This window comes from Arachis hypogaea, chromosome 1 (genome assembly GCF_003086295.3).
Source record: "Arachis hypogaea cultivar Tifrunner chromosome 1, arahy.Tifrunner.gnm2.J5K5, whole genome shotgun sequence".
Taxonomy (NCBI): domain Eukaryota; kingdom Viridiplantae; phylum Streptophyta; class Magnoliopsida; order Fabales; family Fabaceae; genus Arachis; species Arachis hypogaea.
Genome location: NC_092036.1, coordinates 39,696,470 through 39,721,180, shown reverse-complemented (window position 1 = coordinate 39,721,180; position 24,711 = coordinate 39,696,470). Strand labels below are relative to the sequence as shown.

The 24,711-nt window shown below is 33.9% G+C and overlaps 1 protein-coding gene across 1 annotated transcript; it reads right to left on the bottom strand.

Moving 5' to 3' along the window:
• Positions 1-2,970: 2,970 nt before the first annotated feature.
• LOC112802779 (vesicle-associated protein 1-2) lies at positions 2,971-11,702 on the bottom strand. Its single transcript, XM_025846124.2, has 8 exons — positions 11,458-11,702; positions 11,287-11,357; positions 10,899-10,980; positions 5,392-5,507; positions 5,133-5,297; positions 4,981-5,031; positions 4,146-4,223; positions 2,971-3,391 (listed from the first exon to the last, which is right to left on the bottom strand). The coding sequence occupies exons 1-8, from the start codon at positions 11,507-11,509 to the stop codon at positions 3,281-3,283; spliced, it is 726 nt and encodes a 241-aa protein (XP_025701909.1). The 5' UTR covers positions 11,510-11,702; the 3' UTR covers positions 2,971-3,280.
• Positions 11,703-24,711: the final 13,009 nt, after the last annotated feature.

The following is a 24,711-nucleotide window of genomic DNA, read 5'->3' as shown; positions in this document are numbered from 1 at the left end:
CCTTGTTGGTAATGTTAGGAAAATTATTAAGAGAGATTTTTAAAACAAAAATATTTTCACTTTCCAATGTCTCCAAAATCACCACTTAGAAACCCACAAATTCATCCTAAAAATTTAGGGTAATGCTACGATACAGAAGCAAATTTTTTTTTCTCATATGTTAAAATATAGTGAAAACAGAAAAAAAAACGCGTATTTATATTGGTTTCTATTTGATCCGACAAGTGCTATAATATTGTAGAATTAATATAAAATATTGGCCAAGTTATACTTAATTAATTGACGTTAGTTTTGCATATAATATGATGATTAATTATTTAGGTTTTTTGGTCTAAAATAGATCAATATTTGGGAAGAAAAAAACTGGGTTTAAGTTATGAAAGGTAATTTTATTTATTTTTAAATGTGACAATACATTTGATTTTGTAATTAACCCATGTTTTAAATGTTTGTGAGTATAGTGTGTTTTGGAAATATGATGTTTGTAGTATTAAATTATTGTGTGTTTTTTTACAGTTAAATTATTTAATTAAAAAATTATTATTAATAAAATTATTTATTTAAACTTAACTTTTTTATGTTATAAATAATTTCAAATTTAAAAAATTTCAAATTTTAAATTTTTTAATTTAATTTTTAAAATTAATTTAACTACATTTTTTATTTCAAATTTTATAATTTTAAAATATATTAATAATTTCAAATTTTAAATTTGAGGCTTATTTGTTAATTTAAAAAATTACAAACTAACATCAATTTTGATAAATTCTAACTTATGTTGTAAAATTTTTCACCTGAAAAATTTTTTTTCAAATATTTTTATTTTTAAATTTGTAAAATAACGTAAAAATAATAAAATGATAGTTATATTTTTCATTACTTTTATATTATTATTATTATTATTATTATTATTATTATTATTATTATTATTATTATTATTATTATTATTATTATTATAGATTGAGTGTTTAGAGTTTGTAATTTAAGGTTTATGGTTTAAGATTGATGTATTTTAGATTTGGAGTTAGAGTTTAGAGTATGTTTTTGAGAATTTAGGATTTAAGGCGTAAGATTTAGGGATTAGGGTTTGTAATTTAGTTTGATTTTATGAAAATATTTTTATTTTTATTTTAAAAGTTTTATTAAAAACATAAAAATAATAAAAAATATAACTTTATCATTTTATTATTTTTACGTTATTTTATAAATTTGAAAATAAAAATATTTGAATTTTTTTTTCAAGTGAAAAATTTTACAACATAGATTAAGATTTATTAAAGTTGATGTTAGTTTGTAATTTTTTAAATTAACAAATAAGTCTCAAATTTAAAATTTGTAATTATTAATATATTGTGAAATTACAAAATTTGAAATAAAAAATGTAGCAGAACTAATTTTAAAATTTGAAATTATTTGTAATGTAGAAAAGTTAAATTTAAATAAATAATTTTATTAATAATAATTTTTTAATTAAATAATTTAGCTGTAAAAGAAACACACAATAATTTTTTTTGTTTACCCAAACGGTATCTCCCAACCCGACAGGTTAAGGACTAATCCATCGCAAATCTGAGTTCCATTTAAGGGTTTGCCGTTGGCCAATGAGTTGCTGCATGCGTAAGGCGGAGTTCAAATTTCAGACACTTGTTTAAGCGGACGAGTGAGCTCACCACTCGACCAACCCAAATTGGTTTAAACACAATAATTTAACACTACAAACATCATATTCCCAAAACACATTATACCCACAAACATTCAAAACATGGGTTAATTGCAAAATTAAATGTATTGTCACGTTTAAAAATCAGAAAAAAAATTACCTTCAATAGTTTAAACCCAGCACATTTTTTTCCAAAAATTGATCTGATTTAAACAAAAAAACTCAAATAACTAATCATCATATTATATGCAAAAACTAACGCTAATTAATTAAGTATAACTTGGCCCACATTTTATGTCAATTCTACAATATTACGGTATTTATCGGGCCAAATGGGAACCAATGCAAATACGTGTTTCTTTCTTCTTGTTTTTTTGGTGACTTTTCTTTCTTCTGCTTCTACCACATTTCAGCAGGTGAGAAAAAAAATTGCTTTCGCACCGTGGCATTACCCAAAAATTTATAGAAAAACACTATAGTACCTTGTAAATACTTGTTTTTTTATTTTTAAATAAATTAAACAACTTATAATCCTAAATATTACAACTCTATAACATACTCACGCTACACACTCATTCACACAATACTAAAAGATTCATATTCAATATTCAATACCTGACACATTTGTCAAAGTTCAACCCAAATATAACATATTAAAATACATATAATTTACCATTTGAACTAAGGCCTCCTCAGCTGCCCTTGTAAATACTTGTTGAATTTGCCAAAATATAAACAACTTTTGATGTTGGAGAGATATATGAATTTGAAGCCCATTCCTTTCTATTTGATTTCTGGACCGTAGTTGCAGGCACTATGGCAAACACCAACGTTTTAACACACCAACATTTCATGAATAATATTTTTTATTTTTCTGGCACATTTATGTATCCAAGTTTTTTTTTTCTATCCTTTTTATTATTATCCGGAATCCATGTTATTCATCAATTTTCTACCAGATATTTGACAGTGAAGGTATTATGCCATAAGCTTTACGATATTTTTTCGACACCATAAATTTGAATAAAGTCATTAGCCAAAATAATCAGAATATGTGATCTTTAAGTACAAAACTCGTCTTCATAATGGAAACCCTAAACAAGAAGGAAAATGTGCTAAAATACCCAATAATGGAAACCAGAGTAACATATATCTGATGAGTCACGAAAGGATGAGATTTATACACCCTTCAAGAGTACCTGTAGCCTTTTTGTGAGCTTCTCTTATTTGAGAGAAACTATCAATATGTATATACATACACACACACATACATAAAAGGGGGATTACGACAGAAACATAGAACACTGTCATAAGTAACGTACTAAGGACATTTTTAACATGGAAAGATAAGAAAAGGAGCCTCTTATCATCATTTTTTTTACAACTTCGACTTTACCCAAGAGCCACCAGATAAACAAGAGAAATAACAAATAAAGTTCCCCTCTTTAAGTTACGAAAGGAATTCATGTACCGAAAGTATGAGCCAAGTCCCAAATAAGGGCAATCTTATACCTATGACATTCCCCAATGTTTTCTACTTCCAGAATGCTATCCATCCGAGACCAAAAAATAGAAACAAAAATGGAGTAAGAAGAAAGAGAGATCAAATTGCAGAATTGATTAGGTCTTCCTCATGAGATACCCCATAATCATGCCAAGTAAGCCAATTAATACAATAATGATAAAGGAGACTCCACTGCGATTTTTATTGCCTTCACGCTTCAGAAGATCCTACAATTAGTAAAATCACCAAAATAAATGTTTTCTTGAGCGCAAAGCTAAGTTTGAAAGAATTAATGCATGTGCATGGCACAAATTAAAGTGCATGATTGTGTTTGTATGTGCACGAGCTCGCGCCCCTCTCTACATGCAATAGAGTAGCACGTGTAAAGGAAATTGTTTAAACCCTGATGTGGAAGAAATTGACCGGAACAATCAAATCCCTAACAGACTATTAGAGGGGTCATGGCAAAGGCAAAATCTCAACACAAGCAAACATTATATATGCAATACATAAAATCAATATAAAACTAATGAAGCACAATTATTACTTCATGTCCTACACAAAATGTTCATACAACTAAACCTCATATTGGTGTTGAAAATATGTGCTTTTCATCTCATATTACTAAAAATTGAAACCCACAAACAATACACAATATCTTGAAAATCATCAAATTCGGAGAACACCTTAAAATATATTTGAAGGCAAAACAAAAGAATAGTTTAAATTATGTAAGGTCCCTCCCATAGCATTACTTTGACATGAACTGTGATTGTTACCACATCTATCTGAGAATATATGCTTTTAAAATAGATAGTTAGAAAGAGCATCAGATTTTGATGGTGTTTTAGAGACTTTAATATCTGTGGTATATATTGCTTTAATAGCAAACACTACAAATATAATTGCCAGAAAGACATCAATATAGACTATACAAATTGGTAGATAAAATTATCTAAACCATATTTGATTAAAGCTCACCGGTTCCTGATGGAACTTGTTGTTCTGTTGAATTGCATTACTTTTTTCTTCAGTCAATCTTGTGATAAGAGCCCTTCCCTGCAACAAAACAATTATAATCAAAATAACGTTGCCACACAATAACAACTTTATGTAGTATCTAAATCATATATATATATATATATATATATATATATATATATATATATATATATATATATATATATATATATATAAGTTTAAATATTTTTCGGATTGCCTTTTCCTGTTAATCTAAGATACATAAAAACCATCATTGGGACTTGAAAATATGAACTTATCCTCCAAATTTGATATTAGAGAAGAATCTGTGATCCCCAGGCCACTTAGTAAGTTAGGCATAAACCATTTCTCAACTCGGGCAGAGCTCTTCTAAAAATTCTCATGCTCATGTATTCCATAGAATTAAAATTGTAGAGTTGACTGAGTTGTAGAAAGAAGGTCGTAGGGTCAACTACTAGCAATGCCAATCAATCAATGACACAGAAGGAAACATACAAACTCTGCATAGTACTGAAATGTTCTCCAATTATTATGCTCCAAGTAAGGGCATGAAATAGTTTCTAAAGAGCTCAATTGTCAACATTTGATCACAAACTAAGCAAAATGACATGAAAACAACCAGAAGTCGTACAAATTAACAGACAAACAAAACGATATGATTTCTTTAAATGATTGAACAAGATAACTCGGTTATAGTTGATATTCTTTCTAAAACTTCCATATTAGAAATAAAGATTTATCAATCAACAAATTAGCTACCAATAAATAAAAATTAATTTTTCTAATAACTACAACACACTTTTTCTTTCTTTACCTCTGCATATTTGTCTTGAGTATCGGATCTTTCAGTAAATTCTCTTGATGCCTGCAATATTCAATAATAAAAGGAATCCCAATTGACATCATCGGATTTTCACTTGGAGAAAGGTTAAGGTTCATCCAATTGAGGACAAGTTAAGAACCCACTTGTGTGAAGTCAACACTACTGACATTCCCATTTTCTGAAACAGAACCTTTAGGCGATGACCCTTCCTCGGAACCTTCTGGGACTGGAGATGGTGGTTGAGGTGGAGAAACATACACCACTCTCAATTTACACTCCTCAACCAAATGCCCTGCCTCTTTGTTGAACTAGACAAAGCAGCATAAGATTTAAAATTCAAACCAAAAAGGTGAAAAAGAAATTAAATGAAAATGCAAAGGCAACTATTATTAAGTATTATACCATTTCTGAATTGATATCTTTTGTAGAAGCACCGTCAAAAGTTTTCACACTCTGAAGAAGAAATTTATCCTTGCATTGCATATCAGGTGGCGCTTCCTTTTGCGCCTGCATGGCAACTTATTAACCAAAAAAATAGTAGAAAAAAGTGAACATTAATGGATGATAACCAATAACATCATAATGTAGGGGGAAAGGGAGAGTAATAGTTATTAGATGTACTGATTAGTAGCATAAGTTAACAAGTTAGTTAGAAATTAAATTAGCTGTACCAGAGTTCAATAACAGGTTCCGTTTTTCCCTTTCCTCTGTTCAATATGGTATCAGAAGCAAATCCTTCTTGAAGCTTCCGTAACCTTCCACTCTCTCTCCTCTCTGCCGTTTCTGTATCTTCTTTCTTCCTCAGTTCTTAGCTCACACGATAGAGATTGATGAGATCTTGCTTGTTTCATCCTTGTTCTTGAATCGAAACAGCAATTTCCGATCAACGAGCCTCAAAGAGAAGACATTCATCATGCGTGTTCATGGAGCCTTCCGTTTCACCGTCTTCGGCTGCTTCTTCAGCTTCATCCATGACGATCTATCCATACAATCTCTCTCCGGCTGATCAACTAGGTTTGATCTTAGTCACTCAACAACTCAGGAGCCGCGCTATATGAAAAGCCCTCAATGTGTTAAGTATCTAAGGAAAGTGGGGATCCACACCTTAAAAGCTAGTTGTTAAGGGGGAAGAACCACTATCCTTATATACAACATCAAGCATCCCATATTACTCGATGTGGGACTTTGAGCACCCATAATACCCAAGTCCCTAACAATACACCGGCTCTGGAGAGCCGACGTCCACGGCGGCTTCACTCTATCGACACTGACCCAACGGTAGCCACTTTGCTACGGTCTATCAGTATTCGGTATTCACCCTAATCCAGCCTATAGGTAGCCCTTTCCATGGCGTTGACAACCACGCTCTGATACCATTGTTAAGTATCTAAGGAAAGTGGGGAACCACACCTTAAAAGCTAGCTGTTAAGGGGGAATAACCACTCTCCTTATATACAACATCAAGCATCCCATACTACTCGATGTGGGACTTTGAGCACCCATAATACCCAAGTCCCTTACACAATGCCAAGAGAAAGCTTGGTTTTATCACAGGTTCTGTTCCTCAACATGATCCTACCACTAAACCAGAGAAATTTGAAAAATGGCAGTGTGTCAATGATGTAGTGAGCACTTGGATTTTGAACTCTGCTTCGAAAGAGATAGCCACTTCACTGGTGTATACAAATTCAGCTACTGAACTTTGTTTCGAAAGAGATAGCCACTTCACTGGTGTATACAAATTCAGCTGCTGAACTTTGGAATGATTTGAAAGAGCGATTTTCAGCATGCCAATGGCTTTTCGCGTTTTCGAGTTAAAACGTGATTTGATGAATCTCCGCCAAGGCACGATGACCATCTCACAATACTTTACTTAGATCAAAGTTTTTGGAGAGGAATTGAACTGCTACAGACCCGTACAATGCAACTATGGTGATGCTCGAGCTATACAAGAATTTCTTCAAGCATAATACGTCCATTGCTTCTTGATGGGACTAGATAAGTCTTACTCTAAAATTCGGGATCAAATCCTACTCATGGAACCTCTTCCTGTGATTAACAAGGTGCTATCTTTGGTGACTCAAGAAGAGAAACATCGAGCATTAAGAGCTTCCTTAAATTCACTGCCACAATCTCAGGTTGCTTTCCTCGCCCGCAATCCTCATGCCACTCAACCTTAAGGTCGTGGCCAAGGCACACTCAAGAAAGATCGTCCTCTTTGCTTTCATTGTAGCTTTTTTGGGCACACAATCGATAAGTGCTACAAGCTCCACGGATTAGCACCAAATTTTGGTGAAAGGAGAGATACGAGGCCATCCGTACACAATGTGTCTACCAATTTGGAACCATCAACATCTGCCACTCCCAACCTGACTTCTGCTCAAGTTCAATAACTCTTATCCTTACTCAACCATCACCAAATTCAGGAAATTCCAACTCCTGAATCCACAAGCGTCACAACCCCAACAGGTATTGTTCTCAACACATCCATATTAAGGTCAAATTTACCCAATAATTCTTGGATCTTGGATAGTGGAGCCACTATACATATTGCTTGTGATTTATCACTTCGAGTCCATTCATACCTCTAAAAACTTTTTAGTTTCTTTACCAAATGGTGACATCTTTTCTGCAAATTTCATAGGCTCAATTTTCATCAATAACAATATTACACTCCACAATGTATTTTATGTGCCTGAATTTTGAGTCAATTTACTATTAGTGTCTTTCTTACTTTCTAATTCTTCACTCACTGTAACTATTGGATACACTCACTTCGTTATTTAGGACAAGTTTTCGAAGAAAATTGGGAAGGGTAACCTACAGCAGGGACTTTATATCCTGAAAGTTGACACCCCAATCGAGTCATCATCATATGGTTCCTCAAATCCTTATGTCTCTACTCAGTCTAATCCGACCTTTCATACTAGTTTTAATCAAATAAATTTATGCAAATCCCAGTTATGGCATGCACGTTTAAGACATGCTCCTTTTAGTTTTTTACAGAATTTAAGATAACATCTTGCAATTACCAAATAAGTCAGACCATTACACTTGTGAAGTTTGTCACTTAGCGAATTCAAAAGACTTCCTTTCAAATCACATAATAACATGTCCTCCAATGCTTTTGACCTTATACATTGTGATGTTTGGGGACTTTACAATATCCCAACTTATAATGAAAAATATTTCTTCTTAACAATTGTTGATGATGCGATTCGTTTTTGTTGGATTTATATGCTAACTCACAAGTCTGAGGCCACAGATTGCTTAGAATTTTTTTGCCTTGATTGAAACTCAATTTGGCAAAAGAATTAAGTGTTTCAGGTCAGATAATGCCAAAGAACTTGCTCTCGATGCATTCCTACAGCAACAAGGAGTCTTGTATCAATTCTCCTATCCTTATTATATGCAGCAGAATGCCGTCGTGGAACGCAAGCATCAACACCTTTTGAATGTTGCAGGAGCATTACTTTTCCAATCCATAGTGCCCATTTCCTTTTGGGGTGAATGCATCATCACTGCTTCCTTCCTTATCAACCAAACTCCCAGCAAACTTCTACATTTCAAGCCACCATTTGAACTCCTTTTTAGCAAGACACCCAACTATGATTCCTTGAGAAGTTTTGGATGCCTTACCTATGCAGCAACTACTCCCGATTCTAGAACTAAATTTTGCCCAAGAGCTAACCCCTCTGTCTTTGTTGGCTATCCTATTGGCTATAAAGGATATAAACTTTACAATCTTCACACCAACAATTTTTCAAATCCAGAGATATTATATTTCATGAAACCATCATGCCCTTTAGTCAATCCCCTCATCTTCAATCTAACACAAATATGCTTCATGACTTTGCACTACCTAAACTTATTCTAGATCCTACTTCATCACATTTACCACCTTCACCTCACTCCAATTCCACACCTGCACCCCATTCTCCAAGCCTTTCTTCCATCGTCCCCAGCACTTAGCCTCAGCCACCACCATTACGACGATCTACCTGACACACTCAGCCACCATTATATTTAAATGACTATGTGTACCATATCTCAACACCATATCCTCTCACTAACCACCTTAGTGCTCACAAGCTCAGCTCCAAATATCCCAATTCCATTGCTCAGTTGAACATCATTCCTGAACCTCAATTCTATCACCAAGCTCTCAAGTTCAAAGAGTGGCGGCAGGCCATGCAAAAAGAGATAGATGCCCTCAAAGCCAATAATACTTGGATCTTGGTCGAGTTACCCAAAGCCAAACGTGCAATCGGGTGCCGATGGATGTACAAAGCCAAATTAAAGGCTGATGGTACACCGGAGCGCTATAAGGCACCCTTCGTCTCCAAAGACTACACTCAACAAGCCGGGATCGACTTTAGGGATACCTTTATCCCGGTCGTAAAAATCACCACAGTAAGGACTCTCCTCACCATTGCTGCGGTCAAGAATTGGAGTCTTCTCCAATTAGATATCAACAATGCGTTTCTCAACAGCGAATTAGATGAAGAAGTTTACATGGAGTTACCCTTAGGCCATCCTCAAAGGAAAGGGGGATTAGTTTACAAGCTTACAAGGTCCTTGTATGGTCTAAGGCAAGTTTCACGGCAATGGTTTACCAAGTTCTGCAATACTCTCCTCAGCCACGGGTTCACACAATGCAAATAGGATTAGTCTCTATTTGTTTTGGGAGAAGGTGATGCGACTACTTTTCTCATTGTTTATGTGGATGATATCATTATTACTGCCCCCGAGCAAGAGATGGTTGACAATGTTAAGCTGAAACTCCAATCAATATTCAAGCTCAAAATCTTGGGTGACCTCGAATTTTTTCTGGGTTTAGAACTTGCACACTCTAAAGCTAGCATGGTGCTTACTTAGAGAAAGTATGCAATGTTGTTATTGAAAGAGACAGGTTACTTAGGATATAAGCTTGCCACCACACCTATAGATGCAAATCTTAAACTTCGAGCTGGTAAAGACGATCCCGTACCTTACCCATCCCACTATAGAAGACTGATTGGCCGCCTCATATCTTTGACTATTTTCAGACCAGACATTACCTTTGTAGTCGTAAAATTGGCCCAGTTTATGCCCGATCCGCGCCTTCCCCATTTAAATGCCACTCATCATGTCCTTCGTTACTTGAAAGCTGCACCGGGACAAGGGCTCCTTTTCTCATCTAAGTCTAAATTCAATCGCATTATGTACGCTAATGCAGATTGGGGTGGTTGTTTAGATATGAGGCAATCTACCACTAGGTATTGTACCTTTTTGGGTGATTCTTTGATATCGTGGAAGAACAAGAAACAAGATGTGATTTTCAGAAGCTCAACTGAGGCTGAATATCGGGCGTTGGCAAATGTTGCTTGTAAGGTGCTTGCACTTGTTGCTTTGCTAAAATTCATGCACATGAGGTCCACTCAGCCATAGTTTTTTGCAATAACATATCGGCTATTCAGATGTCTACCAATTTAACCTTACATGAAAAGTCCAAACACATTGAAATCGACTGCCACTTTATTCGAGAGAAAGTCGCATATGGGATTATCAAGCTGATGCACCTTTCAAGCAAGCATCAACTTGCAGATATTCTCACTAAAACACTCCTTACACCTCAATTTCAGTTTTTCATGGCCAAGTTAGGAACATACAACATGTATGCTCCAACTTGAGGGGAGATATTAGATATTCTAATTAGTAGCATAAGTTAACTAGTTAGTTAGAAATTAAATTAGCTGTACCAGTCAGTTAGAATAAGGGTTTAATTAGTCCCAGGCTCCATCAACTTTATTATAGTGCCATCAATTTTATTATAGTGCATGTATATAAATCTTCAATTGAGAAGTTCAATAACTGATTCCATTTTTCCCTTTCGCCTGTTCAATAATAGTGCATAGAAGTATTAGTACCCATAATATCACATGTTGATCGTGGCAAGACAATTCCTGTGTTTGGACGAACACAATACTTCTTCGGATTAGTTGTTTTCACCTGAACAAAACCAAATATGCAACACGTAAACATGGAAATTAAACATTTTATCACATCAACAAATAAATAAAATAATAGAATAGTAACAAATTATCGTACAATTTTTTTAATACCGCATTGCACCAAACACTTACTGAAGAGTTACAGTTATTGTGAATTCAATAGATCTTATAATAGAATCAAAACAACTAGTCAAAACAAATTCTCCAAATTGAAGATAGGAAAATAAAGAGCATGAGGAGACAAACAATTTGGATTTTGAAAAAGAAGGAAGCTAAAGCTAGAAAAAAAAATGTCACCATTTACCTTGAAAGCTACATAGCTATCAGTCTTATTGAACAATTGGAGAGCGCACGAGATCTGCTTCTTCAACTCAACTAATGAGAAGAAAAGAAAGAATTAGAAAATCATGGAAATTTAAAATTCTAGAAGATGAGAAAAATAGATCGAAGGAGAATGACAAAAATGGGAACTGACAGGGGAACTTGAGCTCGAAAGATTCGATGCTAAAAAGTTTCCCGTTGCTCATCTCCGACTGATTGAGGTTGCGAAAGGTTCTAGAAGGTTTGGAGTTATGATTGTAAAATAGGAAAGATCGAAAACGAGATTTAGAGGAAGAGGAAAAAGAAAATCGGAAATTGAGAAAATGCAGTGATGAAAGAAATCTTCATTTTGGTTTACGTAACTGATTTCTATTTGGTAGAGAAAGTGGTCGAATTAACAACATACTCTGAAGCTCAGAAGAAGGAATATAATAATAATAATAATAATAATAATAATAATAATAATAATAATAATAATAATAATAATAATAATAATAATAATAATAATAATAAAAGAGTGAAAGGGAGAGATTTTTTTTAAACTTTTGCGTTTAAATTTAAAACATTCTCTACATGCCCCTTGTCCATTTAAAAAAAATGGTCGGATTTTAGTCTCTAAAAAATTATTCAATTTTTAAATTAATATTTAAAAATATTTTTAATAAAATTTATTTTTTAAAAATTTAAATTAATTATATTAGTCTTTTTATTATTTTCTTTGTTGATAGTTAAAAAATTTATTAATATAACATGTTAAATAATACTATAATATACACATATAAATTTTAATTGACTATTAGCATAATAAATTTATAAAATTAGATCAAATTAAAATATAATTAAAGAAATAACTTGAGACATTAGAATCTCTCAATTTGAGATTAATTTGATCTAATTTCATACATTTATTATATTAGCTGCTAATTAAGACTATAGGGTGTGTTGTGATGTTACTTAATGTGTCATATCAATAAATTTTGACGTCGTTAGTAACGGAAGTGACGGAAAAACTAAAATGACTAACTTAAAAATTTTGAAGGCGAATTTGATTAAAAAAAGCTTTCGAAAATTAATTTGAAGAATGAGTGATCTTTTGGAAATTAATTTGACCAATTAATCCATTAAAAAATATTAAGAATGAGTTGAACAGTTGAACTAAAATCCATATGAGAAGATTTGTGTTTTTGTGTAAAATTACATAAAAAAGAAAAGACCGTAAAATACATATACTCTTTTAATAAGGTAAGATAATAAAATACATATAATTATTCAAATGAGTTCTTGAAATTTTTTAAAATTAAATATTTTAATTTTTAAATTTTAAAATACTCAAAACAGTTTTTAACGTTTATTTTCATTAGAGAATATAATTTTTCTCCAATTCAATCCGTTAATTATTAACAGTGATTGTTAATATGGAACGTTAACTCGTATAAGTAAATGATACGTGTCTACATATACAATAAGTATCTAAGGTAAAGCAAAAGTATAAAACAAGTACTGAAAAATAAAATATCAAGACAATTCTTAAAAAATTTTTAAAATTTTAAAATAGTCCCTTCCAAGAATAAAATATCCAAAGTGTAAAAGTTGTACCTATCGTTCGGGAGCTGATTGGAGACATGAATCTCCTCTGCTACTTGGTTGGAACTTTTAGCATTTGATTGAGCATTATTAGTCCTTCTATTTGAATTCCCTAAAACCTCTTTCGAAAGAGACCGAAAAATGATAAAAATTTATGTTGCAATGTGCTTTGTAAGTTTTGAATTTTACGCATGTAATGGGTGAAATATTTTCTATGAGAATGTAAATTTTTGGACACGATGAATGAGTTTTAGTTATTTATTCTTCGTTAGATCAGTTATATAGTGCTTTGTTGCAAATCTTTGCATAAAAGTTGTATTAGGCAGCTAATAATTGCAATAAAAATTTATTAAAATCTTAAGAAACATGAGTTGGTAATGTCAATTTGGTGTGTGTGATTCATGGACTGGTTTTGGTTATGAATTTTGGGTTGGATTATTGATTGCTTGTGTAGTCTCCATTATCAGTGTGACAAGTACAATCTTTGTATCTATAAATATGATTGTCATGTCGCGATGACATAGTAAGGCATGCTTCTTCTGTTGAGGGAGTTGCCTATGGCTATTAGCTAGTGACTCAATCAAAAAAGAAATAATTTGAATGAATGATTGACTTCACAATATATTTATTTTCATTTTTATTTAATCAGAACTTAACTTTTTATAGTTTTTTTTATATCCTTGTAAATAATAAATTTGAAAGGCAACTATTTTTTATTGATGTGATAATATATAATTAAATATCTACATAAATTATTTTAATTTTGATAGGAGATACAAAATTAATTTAAAAATAATACACAACATTAAAAATAAAGGATGGTATTGTAGGATGCATATAATTATCGATTTAAATAAGAAAAAACATCAAACTAGAATATCGTGAGTGGTAGTGGAATAATTTTGTATCGGTATAATTATAAGAGATTATTATCTTGGCACACACAATGAATTATAAAAATTCATAAATAAATGAATGACAGAGTAATGGTGCATTCAAGCAGTTAAGGTTTCTGTTGTGCATTCAGTTAGAGTCTGTTAGTCAGTTAGAGATTGTAGTTATGAGTGCCAGGTTGGACTTTAGTTAGTTAGTTTTATTCTGTTAGCTTTCTCAATCAGTTAGTTAAACACTCCTTCCAACTGTTCTTATGTAAAGTTGTGAGTGATGAATCATTAACAAAATACAACAGAAACTTACTCCACTCTTCTCTCAACTCTTCTCTCTTCTTTTTTTTTTCTTCTCTACTAAAGCCTGGTACCTTTCATGGTATCAGAGCTTCACAGAATCTGCAATCATGGCTGAAGAACAAGCAACACTAGCTGCGCCACAACAAAACTTCACATCCTCTCTAATCTCAATGAAGCTCGATGAGGACAATTTTCTACAATGGAAAGACCAAGCCGAATCTATAATTGAAGGACATAATCTGCTGCATCACATAACTGGAGAAAGGATACCAACACGGTTCAAGGAAAATGGTGAAGTAAATCCTGAATTCTCAGTCTGGAAGAGGCAGGATGCTCTGTTGATATCATGGCTCTTGGCCTCCATGACAAAACCCTTCACCACCAGAATGGTTGAGTGTGTGTATGCGTATGAGGTATGAAAACGTCTAGACGATCATTTCACTTCTCAGATCAGAGCAAAGATTATACAATTGAAGCACAAACTCAGCACTATCAAGATCGGGAGTTCTGTGAATGAGTATGTACTTGCCTTGAAAAGCACCATAGACGCGTTAGCATCGGTTGGAGAACCAATGAGAGAGAGCGACCATGTCAATGCAATTTTAAATGGCCTAACAAAGGAATATGGATCTGTAATCACTTCAGTAGTTGCAAGACCAGTAAGTATCACAGTTGATGAGCTCGAAGCACTTCTTCTAACACACAAAAGCATGCTTGAACGGTTCAAGAAACCAGAATCTTTTGTCCAGGCCAATCTTGCTCACACAAGAGGTGGAGGCTTCAGAGGAGGCTTTAGGGGTAGAAAATCAGGTAGAGGAGGAAGATTTTCATACAATGACTACAATAAGATCGATTCAGGACAGCAATTTTCAAAGCAATCAAAATAATTCAAGATCTGCTGCTCAGTATAGTGACAACTCAAGATTTACACAAAGAGGCTACAATGAAAATTCAAGATTGGTGCAAAATGATGATATGAACAATAGAAGAATGGTGAATGGTGAGAGGCCTGTGTGTCAAGTATGTGATAAGGTTGGTCACACTGCTAAGAATTGCTGGTACAGATATGAGAGAGATAATAGGTATAGAAGAGCTGATTCAAGATCTGAGCCCAAATCACAAAACTTACAAGCGAGCTCTCAACGTCAGGCACTGCTAGCAACTCCCTCTACAATCCAAGATCCAAACTGGTAACTGGACTCGGGAGCTACTCATCACATGACCTCAGATCAGCAAAATCTGATGGAAGGACAAGTCTATGAAGGGTCAGATCAAGTGATTGTAGGAAATGGTTCAGGTTTGCAAATCAATCTTGTTGGAAGATCTCTTTTTAAATCTAATTTGAGCAATAGGGAGTTTATTCTGCAAAAATTATTGCATGTGCCTGACATCACTAAAAACCTGTTGAGTGTATACCAATTCTGCTGTGACAATGCAATATACTTTGAGTTTCATTCTGATAAATTTGTGTCAAATTCCAGGGAACCAGTGAAGTAGTAATCCAGGGAGATGTTGAAAATGGAATGTACAAATTCTTTCATTTCACACCAGCAACCAAATCTGCCTATGTCTCAACTCTGTGCAGCAAGGATAGCTTCTTGCTTTAGCACAATAGGTTGGTGCATCCCTCCAATAGTATAGTAGCCACTGTTCTGAAATATTGTAATAGCAATGTTCATTTTGATTCCAATAAGTCAGTATGTGAAGCCTATTGTGTAGGAAAATCTCATCAATTTCCCTTTCCTATTTCTGATTCTATGTATACAGCTCCAGTTCAACCTGTGTATTCTGACATTTGGGGCCCTGCCCCTACACCTGACACTAATGGAAACTTCTATTTTGTTTTGTTCATTGATGCATTTTCTAAATTTTCTTGGTTGTACCTTATCAAGGCAAGGTCTCAGCTCAAATAAGTATTTACCTCTTTCTAACGTATGGTTGAATTACAATTAGATACTAAGCTAAAAATATTACAAACTGATAATGCTGTTGAATACACTAGTTTAGCAAAAGAATTGCAGGCACAGGGCATCATACACAGGTTCTCATGTCCTTACATACATTAACAGAATGGCGGTGTTGAAAGGAAAAATAGGCATGTAGTAGAGAAAGGATTATCAATGCTGGCTAGAGCTGGCATGTCTACCAAATACTGGGGAGAGGCCTTCTCTTCAGCAGCAAACCTCATCAACCAACTCCCTACACTTACACTAGACAATGCATCACCTATGGAGAAGCTCTTTGGAAAGTGGTCGAATTATGATAGCTTAAGAGTGTTTGGCTGTCTGTGTTTCCCTCATCTAAGGCCCTACAACAAGCACAAGCTAGATTTTCACTCTGCTCCCTCTGTGTTCATAGGATACAGCTCAGCACATAAGGGCTACAAATGCCTCACACAAAGTGGCAAAATAGTGGTGACCAGAGATGTAGTCTTCGATAAAAACATATTCCCTTTCAAAGAGGGAAATTTTCTGATCAGCAAGCCAGAAAATGAGAATCCAGACACCAACCAACATGCTCCACCAAGAATATCTCTGCTACCAAGTCTCATACCTCAACTGAATCCTCCAACTAGGGGTGGGCAAAAAAATCTAAATTTTAGATTTTAAACCAAATCCAAATCAAACCATTTAAAAAAAACAATTTTAAACAAAAAAAATCCAAACCAAATTACATTTATTTTATAATTTGATTTTTGATCCAATCCATTTAAATGGTTTTAAATCCAGATCCAGATCTAGATCCAAATTAAGATCCAGATCCAAAAACACCCTAATTTCTTCCTCTCTTCGACAAATCCATTCAACAAAACCAAATCCACTCTTCGCTACCGTCAACATTTCTTCCTCTCTGCCTCTCGTCGGAGCTCGCCGGTGGTTAGTCGGCCTCTACCTCTTCGAGTCTTCAATCTTCACTTTGATTTGAGACTCTGTCTCTCTGCCTCAACCTCCCATTCGCGACTCTGTCTTCTCTCTTTTTCGGTTCTCTTCTTCTTTCATTGGTGGCTTGCCGGAGCTCATGCTCATCAATTGAGGTAAGCCTCCTCCTTGCCCTTGGTTTTGAGTTCTGAGTTTTATTTGGGTTTTTTCTATTTTGTTGATTTGTTCTGTTTTGTTCCTTCATGAGTATACTGATTTGTTCTGTTTTGTTGAATCCTTGATGAACTGATTGCCATGCTCATTTATTATTTTGTTGGTTCATTCATGTACCATAATATATACAGTATATATGTAGCGCTAGTTGTTTATATACGGTGTATGAATTTTCAAATTGAACCCCCCTAAAACTTGATTTCATAAAAAATCTACTTGCTGATTTAAGCTAACAACCAATCTCCTAATCTTTATATATTGTGCTATATGTATTGTGCTACTTGGTTATATATATATAACCAACAACCAATCTCCTAATCTCTTATAGGAATTAGAATTAGATAGACTAGTAGTTGAAGTTGCAGGGATGAATGATGAATTTGAACAATGCTGCATAAGAAATAGACTAGTAGTTGAAGTTGCAGGGATGAATAATGAATTTGAACAATGCTGCATAAGAGGGATAGTAAGAACACTTCAAATGTTGACATTGATTCAAGAACTTTAGTAAAAAGTGTATTAACTGTGGTTCAATTAGCAATCATATGAAAAATCATTATGTAATTGAAGAAAACTAACTTATCTTATACATGTTTCTGGCTTTGTTGTTCTGATTTTTGTTGTAAATAGAATTTTGTTATGAAAAATCATTAACTATGTTCTGCCTTGGCCTTCTTTTTCTTATCATTATTTACTGCCTTGAATCTCTCGCTTTAGCAAGTAGCAACTATAATATAGGCAATGGAAACAACTCAAGATCTTAGGACTTAGGAGTGCTTGCTTTTACTAGTCCCCATCTTAATTTTGTTGATATGAAACACTGCTGCTGTCTTGTTCTGCTGTTTTGAGGTACAAGACAGTGATTTAGTGAATGTGTTGGCTGTGGTTAGTTAACCGATTTATTCAATGAAATTAGTGAAGTGCATGTTGGGATTAATTATGGGATTTCTGATTCCATAACTCTCCCCCAAACTGAAAATTACTTTCCTTATTTCCTCTTCTGAGACCTCAGAGATTAGCCTTCTATTCATTTCTTCCATGACCCTCGTTGGAATCTTGTTTAGGTTGTTATATCTTTGCCTTCTGGTGGAAGTGAACAACCCTTCAAAATGCTAATGTTTCTTTTTCTATTTTATTCTATAATTTTCTTTCTTTTGATTGGATTTCTAGATCTGAGATTTGAAATTCTGTTTGCTCTGTAGATTCTGTTGAGTCTTCTTGTTGTTGCTGTGGCTGAACATGAAAATCAAAAGTGGTTGTTGTTGAAGTCCCTGATGTACCTGAACCTTGATTTGCAAATTGTTTTTCATAAAATTTTGCCAAAGATAAAGCACAGAAAAGAGATTTTGGATTTTCAATGAGAACTTCTCTGTGAATCTGGATCTATAGCCCATTGATGAAGCAATGCAGTAAATTATTTAGTTCATTGAAACTATCCGAATTGGGCTAGTATTGTAATTCATAGATATAAAATAGTAGAGTACGTAGCAGTAGCACTACTTGAGTGAAATTATATATACACGATACAGCAACATCCCATATTATATATACACGATACAGCAACAACCCAGATATATATATATAATAAGCCTAGCTAGGTGGGTGCATGTGTATTAGGTGCAGCCACAAAATATAAATAAATTAGAAGTATTAAGAAGGCTCAAATTAAAGTGTTTTATAGAGATAGATGGAGGTGGCATGCATAGTAGTAGTATTTGGTTAGAGAGATTTTTCGGTGGTATTCTTTTGATGTCTTGAGAATGATTAAATGTTATATAGATTAGCTATTGTCATTAGATTTATAAAGAACCAAATTCTTGTTGTAATGAACCTATACACTTTAAAATGACTTTAGTATTAATTTTACTTTTAAAAAAATTATGGTTTAAAAATTGAATTTCTAAAAATTGGTTTTAAAAGTAGATTTTTTGTTAAAATATCTGGTTTAAAAATTGAATTTTTAAAAACTAGTTTTAAAATTGGATTTTTGGTTGAAGAAACTGGTTTTAAAACTGGATTTTCAAAAACTGGTTTTAAAACTGGATTTTATAAAAAAAAAACCGGATTTTAAATTTGGATTTTAAAAAAATCGGATTTAAAACCGGTTTGCAAGTAAAACCGGATTTAAAACCAGTTTATAAATAAAACCGGATTTAAATTTTAAAACCGATTTAGAACCGGTTTTTATTTTTTCAAACCGATTTAGAACCGGTTTCGCTCTTCAATCCAGTTCTGGTTTGGTTTTCTGAACCATAGAACTGGTTCTGAAGTGGATCCAGTTTGGATTTTTAAAAATCCAAACCATGCCCACCCCTACCTCCAACCTCACCTCAGCCAACCATGACAAACACTAGCACATCTTCAGCTTCAGCTCTATCGCCTAACACATCACCTATAAATTCCACACCACCACCTGAAATCTCTCACCACCAGCCAGTAACACAACCTATAGCACCATCTAGTCTTGCAATTCTAATTCCCATATCTGACTTGGAAGTTGTCCCACCAGCACTACCAGATGATGTTGCTCAAACAAGACACTGTAGTGTACATCCTATGATCACAAGAAGTAAGAATGGCATTTTCAAGCCAAAAGCCCTCCAAGCCACTATTGAGCCTAGAAGTGTCAAAGAAGCATTAGCTCAGCCTGAATGGAAGAAAGCTATAGATAATGAGTATGAAGCTCTAATAAGGAATCACACATGGAAACTGGTACCACTGCCACAAGGGAGAGAAGCCATTGGAAGCAAATGGGTGTTCAGATCCAAGTACAATGCTGATGGCTCATTACAGAAGCATAAGGCTAGTTTAGTTGCACAAGGGTTCTCTCAAAGGTCTGGGTTTGATTTTAATGAAACGTATAGCCCAGTAGTAAAGCCAACCTCAATAAGAGTAATTCTCACAGTAGGATTGTCAAATGGGTGGAATATTAGGCAGCTAGATGTCTCCTTCATGGAGACTTAAGTGAAGATGCCTACATGAGGCAACCTCAAGGATATGTCATGGGAGATGGCAGCCTAGTTTGTAAACTGATGAGCGGATAATTTATACGCTTTTTGGCATTATTTTTAGGTAGTTTTTAGTAAGATCTAGCTACTTTTTAGTATATTTTTATTAGTTTTTAAGCAAAATTCACATTTCGGGACTTTACTATGAGTCTATGTATTTTTTTGTGATTTCAAGTATTTTCTGGCTGAAATTGAGAGACCTGAGCAAAAATCTGATTCAGAGGCTGAAAAAGGACTGCTGATGCTGTTAGATTCTGACCTCCCTGCACTCGAAATAGATTTTTTGGAGCTACAAAAACCCAAATGACGCGCTCTCAATTGCGTTGGAAAGTAGACATCCAGGGCTTTTCAGCAATATATAATAGTTTATACTTTGCTCGAGTTTTGATGATGCAAACTGGCGTTCAAACGCCAATTTCCTGTCCTATTCTGGCGTTAAACGCCAGAAACAGGATAGAAGCTGAGTTAAACGCCCAAACTGGCATAAAAAATGGCGTTTAACTCCAAGAAAAGTCTCTACACATGAAAGCTTCAATGCTCAGCCCAAGCACACACCAAGTGGGCCCAGAAATAGATTTCTGCATCATTTACTTATTTCTGTAAACCCTAGTAACTGGTATAGTATAAATAGGACCTTTTACTATTGTATTTACATCTTTAGATCATTTTTGAGACTCTTTTGATCATCTTTTGATCTCTTGATCATGTTTTGGGGGCTGGCCATTCGGCCATGCCTGGACCTTCATCACTTATGTATTTTCAACGGTGGAGTTTCTACACACCATAGATTAAGGTGTGGAGCTTTACTGTTCCTCGAGTATTAATGCAAAGTACTATTGTTCTTCTATTCAATTCAAGCTTTTTATTATTCTAAGATATTCACTCGTACTTCAACCTGATGAATGTGATGATCTGTGACACTTATCATCATTCTCCCTTATGAACGCGTGCCTGACAACTACTTCCGTTCTACATGCTATAACTTGAGTGAGTATCTCTTGGCCTCTTGGTCCATGACGCATGGTTGCCTCTCCTGAAAGCAGAGCCTTCCATTCCGTGAGATCAAAGTCTTCGTTGTATAAGTTAGAATCAATTGGCAGCATTCTTGAGATCCGGAAAGTCTAAACCTTGTCTGTGGTATTCCGAGTAGGATCTGGGATGGGATGACTGTGACGAGCTTCAAGCTCGTGAGTGCTGGGTGCAGTGACAGTGCGCAAAAGGATCATTGGATCTTATTCCGACACGATCGAGAACCGACAGATGATTAGCCCTACGTAACCCGTATCCGAACCTTTTTCACTGAGAAAATGGATGGTAGCCATTGACAACGGTGATCCACCTACATACAGCTTGCCATGGAAAGGAGTATGAATGATTGAATGAAGACAATAGGAAAGTTGAGATTCAGAAGGAATAATGCATCTCCATACGCTTATATGAAATTCCCACCAATGAATTACATAAGTATCTCTATCTTTATGTTATGTTTATTTATCTTTTAATTATCAAAGCTTCATAACCATTTGAATCCACCTGATTGAGATTTACAAGATGACCATAGCTTGCTTCAAGCCGACAATCTCCGTGGGATCGACCCTTACTCACGTAAGGTATTACTTGGACGACCCAGTGCACTTGCTGGTCAGTTGTGCGAAGTTGTGAAGAGACGTGTAAATCATGATATTGTGCACCAAGTTTTTGGCGCCGTTGCCGGGGATTTTTCGAGTTTGGACAACTGACGGTTCATCTTGTTGCTCAGATTAGGTAATTTTCTTCTTCTTTCAACCTTTATTTTATTTTCAAAAAGTTTTCAAAAATCTTTCTTCTTTTTCGTCTTTCCAAAATAATTTTCAAAAAATCCAAAATTTTTTTTTAATAAAATCATAAAAACCAAAAAATATTTTGTGTTTCTTGTTTGAGTCCAGTGTCAATTTTTAAGTTTGGTGTCAATTGCATGTTTTAATTTTTCTAAAATTTTTTTTTTCAAAAATTCATGCATTGCATTCTTCATGATCTTCAAGTTGTTCTTAATGAGTCTCCTTGTTTGATCTTCATATTTTCTTGTTTTGTGTCTTTTGTTGTTTTTCATATATATTTTTGAATTCATAGTGTCTAAACATTAAAAATCTTTATGTTTGGTGTCTTGCATATTTTTCCTTTCTTGAAAATTTTTCAAAAATAAGTTCTTGATGTTCATCATGATCTTCAAAGTGTTCTTGGTGTTCATCTTGACATTCATAGTGTTCTTGCATGCATCATTTGTTTTAATCCAAAATTTTTATGTGTTGAGTCATTTAGTGGTTTTCTCTTTCCTTATTAAATTAAAAAAAATAAAAAATATCTTTTCCTTATTTCACTCATAAATTTCTAAATCTTTGGGTTGACTCAGTCAAAATTTTTAAAATAAGTTGTTTCTTGTTAGTCAAGTCAAGATTTCAATCTCAAAAATTTATCTTTTCAAAATCTTTTTTCAAAAATAAAATCTTTTTCATTTTTCTTCTTAATATTTTCGAAAATTTTAAAAATTGATTTTCAAAATCTTTTTCTTATTTTTATTTCAAATTTTCAAAAACTTTACTAACAATTAATGTGATTGATTCAAAAATTTTAAGTTTGTTACTTTCTTGTTAAGAAAGGTTCAACATTTAAATTCTAGAATCATATCTTTTAGTTTCTTGTTAGTCAAGTCATTAACTTTAATTTTCAAAATCAAATCTTTCTAAATTTCTTTTTCAAATCTTTTTCAAAATAAATTTCAATCATATCTTTTTAATCATATCTTTTCAATCATATCTTTTCAAATCATATCTTTTTCAAAATCAATTTCAAAATCTTTTCTAACTTCTTATCTTTCCTAAATTGATTTTCAAATCTTTTTCAATTAACTACTTAACTTTTTGTTTGATTTTAAAATTCTTATCTTTTTCAAAACTACCTAACTACTTTTCTCTCTCTAATTTTTGAAAATCATTAACTTCTTTTTCAAAATTCTTTTTAATTAACCAATTGTTTTAGATTTTAATTTTATTCTATTTCTTCTCTTAATTTTTGAATTCTAACAAAATTTTAAAATAAAAATAAAAATATTTTCCTTTTCCTTTTAATTATTTTCGAAAACTCTTTCTCTCTCTTATCTATTTCTATTTATTTGCTAACACTTCTCTTCTACTCATAATTTGAACCCCCTCTCCCTCTCCGTGTTCGAGTTCTTCATCTCTTCTCTCTACATTATTCTTCTATTCTTTTCTTCTTCTACTCACATAAAGGAATCTCTATACTGTGACATAGAGAATTCCTCTTTCTTTTTTGTCCTCTTCTTTTTCATATGAGCAGGAGCAAGGACAAGGACATTCTTGTTGAAGCAGATCCTAAACCTGAAAGGACTTTGAAGAAGAAGCTAAGAGAAGCTAAAGCACAACAATCCAGAGAAAACCTTACAGAAAATCTCGAAAAAGAAGTAATGACAGAACCCAACAATAATAACAATGCAAGGAAGATGCTTGGTGACTTCACTGCACCAAATTCCAACTTCCATGGAAGAAGCATCTCAATCCCTGCCATTGGAGCAAACAACTTTGAGCTAAAGCCTCAATTAGTTTCTCTAATGCAACAGAATTGCAAGTTTTATGAACTTTCATTAGAAGATCCTTTTCAGTTCTTAATTGAATTCTTGCAGATCTGGTGATACTGTTAAGACCAATGGAGTTGATCCCGAGGTCTACAAGCTTATGCTTTTCCCTTTTGCTATAAGAGACAGAGCTAGAATATGGTTGGACTTTCAACCTAGAGATAGCCTGAACTCTTGGGATAAGCTGGTCACGACTTTCTTAGCCAAATTCTTTCCTTCTCAAAAGCTGAGCAAGCTTAAAGTGGATGTTCAAACCTTCAGGCAGAAAGAAGGTGAATCCCTCTATGAAGCTTGGAAAAGATACAAGCAACTAACCAAAAAGTGTCCTTCTGACATGCTCTCAGAATGGACCATCCTGGATATATTCTATGATGGTCTGTCTGAATTGTCTAAAATGTCATTGGACTATTCTGCAGGTGGATCTATTCACCTGAAGAAAACGTCTGCAGAAGCTCAGGAACTCATTGAAATGGTTATAAATAACCAGTTCATGTACACCTCTAAGAGGAATCCTGTGAATAATGGGACGCCTCAGAAGAAATGAGTTCTTGAAATTGATGCTCTGAATGCCATATTGGCTCAGAATAAAATATTGACTCAGCAAGTCAATATGATTTCTCAGAGTCTGAATGGATTGTAAAATACATCCAACAGTACTAAAGAAGCATCTTCTGAAGAAGAAGCTTATGATCCTGAGAACCCTGCAATGGCAGAGGTGAATTACATGGGTGAAGCCTATGGAAACACCTATAATACCTCATAGAGAAATCATCCAAATTTCTCATGGAAGGATCAACAAAAGCCTCAACAAGGCTTTAATAATGGTGGAAGAAACAGATTTAGCAATAGCAAACCTTTTCCATGATCCTCTCAGCAACAGACAAAAAATTCTGAGCAGAGCCTCTCTAG

Coding starts and splice junctions, on each gene's coding strand:
- LOC112802779 (XM_025846124.2), bottom strand. CDS start 11,509: ATGAGCAACGGGAAACTTTTTAGCATCGAATCTTTCGAGCTCAAGTTC. Junction 10,981..11,286: donor ATAGCTATGTAGCTTTCAAG/GTAAATGGTGAC, acceptor GGTTTTGTTCAG/GTGAAAACAACTAATCCGAA. Junction 5,508..10,898: donor ATCAACATGTGATATTATGG/GTACTAATACTT, acceptor TTGGTTAATAAG/TTGCCATGCAGGCGCAAAAG.